Source organism: Myodes glareolus, chromosome 10, assembly GCF_982192425.1.
Source record: "Myodes glareolus chromosome 10, mMyoGla1.1, whole genome shotgun sequence".
In the NCBI taxonomy this organism is placed as follows: domain Eukaryota; kingdom Metazoa; phylum Chordata; class Mammalia; order Rodentia; family Cricetidae; genus Myodes; species Myodes glareolus.
The window spans coordinates 5,424,059-5,431,340 of NC_142035.1; the positions used below are offsets into that span (position 1 = coordinate 5,424,059).

At 51.6% G+C, this 7,282-nt stretch overlaps 1 protein-coding gene across 2 annotated transcripts; it reads right to left on the reverse strand.

Moving 5' to 3' along the window:
• Positions 1 to 309: 309 nt before the first annotated feature.
• Cimip1 (ciliary microtubule inner protein 1) lies at positions 310 to 5,172 on the reverse strand. Of its 2 annotated transcripts, none has more exons than XM_048440864.3 (4): positions 5,021 to 5,172; positions 4,042 to 4,123; positions 2,471 to 2,572; positions 310 to 639 (listed from the first exon to the last, which is right to left on the reverse strand). In XM_048440864.3, the coding sequence occupies exons 1-4, from the start codon at positions 5,089 to 5,091 to the stop codon at positions 478 to 480; spliced, it is 417 nt and encodes a 138-aa protein (XP_048296821.1). In that variant the 5' UTR covers positions 5,092 to 5,172; the 3' UTR covers positions 310 to 477. The 2 variants fall into 2 exon arrangements, with proteins under 2 accessions (XP_048296821.1, XP_048296822.1); XM_048440865.2 differs by having other exon boundaries at positions 500 to 639; positions 2,433 to 2,572.
• Between the last annotated feature and the right edge of the window lie 2,110 nt (positions 5,173 to 7,282).

Here is a 7,282-nt window from a genome sequence, read left to right on the forward strand (position 1 = left end):
CCTCAAGCTGGGCAAGTGTGTTAAAGTATTTCCATTTTTGAGACAAGATCCCACAGAACTCAGACTAGCTTCAAACTTGATTTGCCAAGAATGTCCTTGAACTTACTTCTTCTGCCTCTATCTCCCAAGTGTTGTGATTGGTACCATAACCCGTATTCCGAGGTGTTGGAGCTTGGTGCATGTATATAAGCCATCTACCAACAAAACTACATCCCCAGATATAGACAAGTGTGCTTAAGAGTTAAATTACTGTTTTCCAAAGTCATAGTTAGGAATTCCCACGTACAAACAAATAAACAAACAAACAGATAAATAAACCAGAGTATCTATTTTAGCTCACTTAAGCCAAGAATCTTGGAAGCACCAATAAATGGCAATGCTAAGGCAGACTTTTATTCTTCAACAGTGGGGAGCTGTCCTCGGGGAGGCTCGCCCAGGCACGGGGCGCATCCCCTCTGACACAGAGGCTGGTGACCTTCAGTGCACGCCTTGCTCAGGCCAGTGCAGCTCTCGGGCGTAAGCTCCTTTGCAGCTGCGGATCTCTGTGTCCTGCTCCAAGCACTTGTTCAGGCCTGGCACCCCAGATCGCCACCCGATGAAGCCCTGGGTGGTCTGTGGGACTGGAGGTGATGGGAGGATCTGAAGGAGAAAGGCAAGGGGTGAGTCACAGGAGGACTCCTTCCTGCCTGCCGTGCTGACAGGAGGAAGGCCTGCGTTTCACAGTGGGGCAAATGGCCACACATGCCACGGGAGTGTCTGCAAGGCGCCCATGATGCCACGTGAGGCCTAGGATGGAGAAGACAGAAAAACCAACATTAAAAAGTATGTGCGGAAATGTGTGTGTGTGTGTGTGTGTGTGTGAAGGCTGGAGTTTGGCTTTTGTGTGTTCATTAAGTTTCCATTCTGTTTCTTTGGTAACACTGACAAAAGGCCACCTGGGGAAGAAACTATTTGACTTATACTTCCAAGTCTCAGCTCATCAACAAAGGCATTCACCGCCGCATGCCGAGGTAGAAACCACGGAGAAATGTTGCTTGTTGACGCACCCATAGCTCACTCCCAGGGGCATAGTTATAGGCCTTTGTTCTAGAGCCCAGGACCACTTGCCTAGGGATGGTGCTGCCTGCAGTGGGCTGAGGCCTCGCACATCAATTTGTAATCAAATACGTCCACAGACTCGTCTGAACTAGGCTTTTCTTCCAGGTGACTGTAGGCTGTGACAAGTTGACAAGGCTAAGACACATGCTTTAGGGTTTCTATTCCTGTGATAAGACACCATGATCACAAAAAAGCTGAGGAGGTAAGGGTTGATTTCATCCTACAGCTTGGAGTCCATCATCCAGGGAAGTCAGGGCAGAACAGGGCCGGAAGCTGGAGGAGCTGCAGCAGAGGCCGTGGAGGATGCTGCCCGTGGCTTGCTGCCTGTGTCTTGCTGCCCGTGGCTTGCTGCCCGTGGCTTGCTACCCGTGGCTTGCTGCTCATGGCTTGCTCAGCCTGCCTTCTTAGAGAACCCAGGACCCATCATGGGCTGGGCCCTTCCACATCAATCAGTAATTTAAAAACTATACTGCAGTCTTGCCCACTGACAAATCTTATGGAGGCATTTTCTCAGTGGACAGTCTCCTTTCTCAAATGACTTTAGCTGGGTCAAGCTGCTGTAAAACTAGCCTGACTGACGTGTGTCTTCCTCAAGGGCTCCCTACCTTGTCTCACGGAATCTGTAGCTTACTGGTTCAGACAGACTGGTGGCTCATGAGTCCAGGACATTTAAATGGGAACAACCTGCCACGAGGGGTCTGCCCACGGGCTCTGGTGACCCTGTGGAGCATCTCCTGACCACTGCATTCCTTGATTTTGCGGTTTTCCTTGTTTGCCTCCGATTGCTTACCCAGAAGTAATGACTGGCAGTCACCACTCTGGAAAATGCTGGCTTCTGTCCCCAGTCCTGCAAGCACAATATCCATGGAACCCCGCTCCCTCAGGTGTTCCAGTAACTGTGAGATACAGTGACGAAGGGAGAAATGGAGACACAAACTCTGGGCCACTTGTCTAAGACAACACAGGAGCTGACAATAAAGTGGGACTCAGGCTCAGATCTCATTGTAAATCTTGAACCTCCCTTGCTCACCTGCTCCCACAGTATGTGCGCATGTGTGTATATATACATGTGTGTCTATGTTCATACATGCATGTGTTTGTGTTTATGCTCACATGTGTGTGTATTTGTATGTGCCCGTGTTTTTCTATGAGCTTGTTTAGAAATCCACGTGTGTGTATGTGCACATGTGTATGTGCACATGTGAGAGGGACTCACACGTACATGCAGGTGTCTTACAAGGTTCTCAACCTGGTTGTGGGGCTCTTGTGCTGCCAGCATGGCCCTGTCCTTGCCCCCGGTAGCTGGATGGACCACGGTTTGCAGTAGGACTTACTTCTTTCTAAGAAACGGTATAAAAACAGCCTGGCGAACCTTGATATATTTGTCCATGGGGCTCACTGGCCGGACACGGAAGTGGCTGGGCAGCTCAATCTTGGGCTTTGGGGTATGTGGCTCTTCTTCACCTTCAAGCAGCTGAAATGGAACCCCAGAGACAGGAACGTCAGGCCAGGGCTTTAGGGCGTGGGTCCTTCATTCACCCCAGAAGGTCACATGTGACAGAGAACACTCGTGGGGTTCCAAGCAGAGGTACTACGGCCCCAGCACAAGCAGAAGATGGTAAAGTAGATCCGAGCTGCTAAGTTAGTCCTGAGTGGCGCTTGCTGAGGCCCGTCGACTAGTCTTCCAGCCTAGGAATTAACACCCCATCATGGGACCAGAGAGGACGTCCCTGGTCATGAACTCAAACTAAAAACTGCCTGTGCTGACTCCAAGGCCAAGCTTTCCAACCAGAAATGAATGCCCCACACCCTGGGAGATTTTAGAGCCATTTAAAACTCCCTGGAAACCCAATTTAATTACACACGAGGAATATTAATATCGAATCAGTCATGAACAGTACATTATTAAGGCCCCTACTTTATGCAACGAATTTCAAACCGTATAACTGTCTAAGAATTTTAAAAACCTCATTACAAATGGCATAATTTCAAAGCTGTGCAGTGGGTGGGCTGCGGGTGGGGCTTGCGATGCCATGCGTTAGAGTATTTTGAACCATGCGGTTCTGGTCACTGTGTCCTGGCAAAGGAAGCGGACCTGCCTGGGGTCTGGCCAGAGGCAGCTATGTCACAAGCAGGCCGGAAGCCCTGTGGGTGCTATGAATGTCTGCGTGGGGTTTGCTGTTGTTTATAACGAGGACCCACTCCCTCCAGAAGCTGAGCTTATGGTGGCCGCCTCTGTGACCAACACTGTCTCGGCCCATGTCACCCCAGCTCTGCTGTGATGCCTGTCCCCTCTCCTTCTTCATCTGTCTGGACCCTAGCAGACATCTGAATGTTTGACCCATGCTTTGGGGGAAGGCACTGTCTCAGTTATTCCTTGTCTTCAGGCCTGCAGAGGGGCCCACATAACTTTGTCCCACCTACACCCCAAGTCACTGAGAGCTACCACCCCACTTCCCAGAAGGGAGGGGGTCAGGTGGCCTCAAGGTGAGGCCGAGGCCAGCTGGCTCCTCGTCTTTGTGCCCGCTTTGTCAGTCTTGTGCCCAGCCCTCATTCTTTGAACTCACTCGTCTCTTTATTAAAAATGGGCATGCAGTGGCAGCCCCATGTACTCGGCTGCTATGCAAACCACAAAGTTGGTTTGGAGGAAATGCCTGGCACATGTCTTGTGCCTTGAGAGTGCTTTGCAACCCCTCCAAGGAACCTCTGGATTCAGGGGAGCAGATAAAAGCTAATTAAAGTGTGTGTGTGTGTGTGTGTGTGTGTGTGTGTGTGTGTGTGTACCCATGCCTGCACGCCCGAAAGGGACATCAGCTATCCTACTGTGTGGCTCTTACCCACGGTCATCTCCTCAGTCCCTCTCTTTCAGTTCATTCTTTTCCAATTTCCTGACATGACTGGAGACGGGTGGGGAAGAAGGGCCCTGATGAACTTCTCAATTACCTTCTCCATGGAGGTTGTTAAATAGCCCCACTTTGTCGGCCAGTTTTCCTGGGCTTCGTATTCAGCCTTCAGACGGTATCTCCTGAAAAACGGAAACACTAAATGGACGGTGATGCTCTCAGAAAGGCCACCGTGCGAACCTCTAAACCTGTGGAGACCGGATGGCTTGCCTTTGTGTCTGACTAGCGGGTCTGACTAGCGGGTCTGCAGGGGATCTGAGTGGGGCTGGAGCAGGAGGGAGGTCAGTGCCCTCGATGGAGCCTCCCTTAACTTATGAAGAGACCCTTCATAAGGAGGAGAGGAGGAGAGGAGGAGGTGGGGAGAGTCATACCCAGTGCTGGGTGGGGGGACACGATGGGGAAAGAGGGGAGGGACGAGAGACAAATGTTTCTAGCACCAGACTCTTTCTATAGTGGTTAAAAAGTCGTGGACTACTACTTGGCCCTCAAAAACTACCCATTACGAAAGTCTGCTGGCGTCTTTCAGAGAAGAGCCTTTGAAGCTGCTCTTGGAGTCAAGGTCTCACTATGTAGACTGAGGTGGCCTTGAACTCACAGAGACAGGTCTGTCTCTGTGTCTCTAGCGTTTGGGTTAAAGACATGGGAAACCAAACCCATCCCTGGGTCTTTTAAAATTAACATTTCTTCTTGTTTCAAAGAATCAAGGAAAACCAAGAAAGGCCAAACCTTTGATGTTTGTCAAATATTAGCATTTTGATTTTTTTTATCTTCTTTTTAAATTCCCTGTTGGAATTCTTCCAGTCTCCACAGCAGGCAAGAAGGAGGGGCAGACAGACTGAGTCCCTAACCTTACTGAGTCCCTGTGTCCCTAACATTGCCCCCTCTCTTTCACGTTCCTGATTATCGTAAGAGCACTCCTCTTGCTCCTAGAGGTCGACTGTTTTCTTGTCTTGGCGGAAACTGAGGCCGCCAAGGTGTGTGCTAGGCAGGTGAGAAGGACCCGGCCCAGTGGGTCTTACCAGATCTCGTCCTGGGCCACAAGGTTCATTCGCTCCGCGGCCGTGGTGCTGAGCGGCTTCTGCTGCGCCATGGCTCCTGGGGTCTCCGCAAACCTGTGACCTCATGCCCTAGACTCTGAGTCCTTCGTTGCTGGGAGACCGGTTGCCAGGTAACACATGACGCTTAGGCGGAGGCCAAGGCACACTTACAGGGGAGGCGGGTCCCTGGAACTTGCTGCTGTGGGTCTCTGCCCTCTGAGCACCTGGTGGTCACCCTGTCACGTGTCCCTCTAAGTGACCTCTAGACCTAACGCCAACATCCCCACTTCAGTTTTGATACTGGGAATTGCTCCCAGGGCATGGCACACGCTCCACCACTGACCCAGCCTTCACAGTGTCTCCTTAAGTTTCTCAGGCTGGCCTCGAACTCATTCTGGAATCCAAGCAGACCTATGCTTTGAGATGCTCCTGTCTCAGCCCCTTGAGTAGTCGGGATGGCCTGGTTTGTACCACCAGTCCTTGTCCCTGGCCCTTTTCAAAACTTAAGCCTCTAGCAAGGAGGTTAGAGCACCCATTCAGGTGCAGAACCCCAAGAGTACAGAGTTTGGCGATGTCTGTTAGGAAAAATACGTCCTGCCCAGATCCTGGTTACCACAAGCCAGCACTGCCAGCCACCTCCAGCCGTTGCAGGTGCCACTCTGCCCTCCCCGCGCCTCCCTGCAGAGCTATCCGGCCCCTACAGGAACTAGTACAGGCTGGCTTGTCTAGCCAGGCTGCTCTTGTCTGCTGAGGTCTGTGGGAAGTCATGGGTGTTGCTCCAAGAGTGTCCCCCCCCCCACCCGTGCGCTTTTCTATTCCTGCTCAGTGTTCCACTGGCCCCTGCTCAAGGACAGCGGGTCTGCCGATGGTTTGACCTGTATTCATGCTGAGATGAGAACGGGCTAGTACCACCAGTGTCCTTGCTCCTGGGTGAGTGGGTCCTCAGGTAGGCTTGGGCCTTGTCCTGATCTTTCTCCCAGGTCACTATTCTGTGTCTGGTGAAGTCTTTATGGGAGGGATGAAGTGGGTGAGTAGGAAAAAAGACCCGTTTCTTTCATTGTGCAGCCAGGCAAATCCTGCTCCTGCCTTGGGAAGCTTGAAGATGTCTCTGTGAAATTAAGAATAAGCACAGCCAGTGACCGCTATGCTTGGCCTGATGTGGAAAACTGCCCACCCGCTTCTGGAGGCCCGCTCACCCCTCCCTGCAAGCATTCGCTGAGGGCTCTGTCATACGTGATGTTGTTTGGATGCTGAGGGTGCAGAAGGGAGGCATATCACATGGACCAGGCAGGGAAGGATACAGGAGACAAACACCCGGACATTGTGAAGACAGTTAGGAACGATGAGAGTCACAGCCGTATGATGCCAGCCATCACGGAGATGGAAGGAGGCTTCTAGAAGAGTAGCCATGGGATCAGAGTGACTTCTCAGTCAGCAAAGGACTTTGCACACAAGCATGAGAACCTGAGTTCAATTCCCAGAACTCATATAAAATGCTGGGCATGGTGGCACACTCCTGTAATGCGACACTGGGGAGGCGGAGACAGGAGAGTCTCTGGATAGCTAAATTGGAAATCTCTAGGTCACCTCAGATACTTCGTCTCAAAAAACCAAGGTGGACAGTGCCTGAAAAGTGACCTCTGACCTCTACACACACATGCACCCACATAAACGTAAACCTGCACACCCACACTCAGTTATTCCTACTCCCCTCCCCCCCACCATGAAAGGTGCTCTGGGCAGACCTCTCTGAGGGGAGGACCTTCGGGAGCATCTGCTGAGGGAGGGCACCATGTACAAGGATCAAAGCATTTTTTGTGGAGGCGAGGAGCAGTGGCCTTGTGCACAGGGCACCCTAAGGAACATCCAGGACTAGAAACAGGCGAGAACTGTGACCATGAACAGGCTCGGATGTCTTCTGTGGGCCCAGCTCCTGGCCCCACTTTTCATCACTGAGACTCGATTCTCTAACTCAAACGACTAGAAGGAAGAAAGTAGATTACTTTCTCCACCACTGTGTTGAATACCTGCCAGAAGCAAGGTTTATTGTGGTTTCCAGCCATCGAGGCATGAAAACGCGGTGAAGGAGTGTGGGGCAGCCGGGCACACCACATTCACGGCCAGAAAGCAGAGAGAGATGGACGCTGGCGCTCAGCTTGCCTCCTCTCTTTATTTAATCCAGACCTCCAACTGCAGGGCGATCCCTACGTATCTAGGCTTCCCGTCTCAGGCTATCCCTGGCTG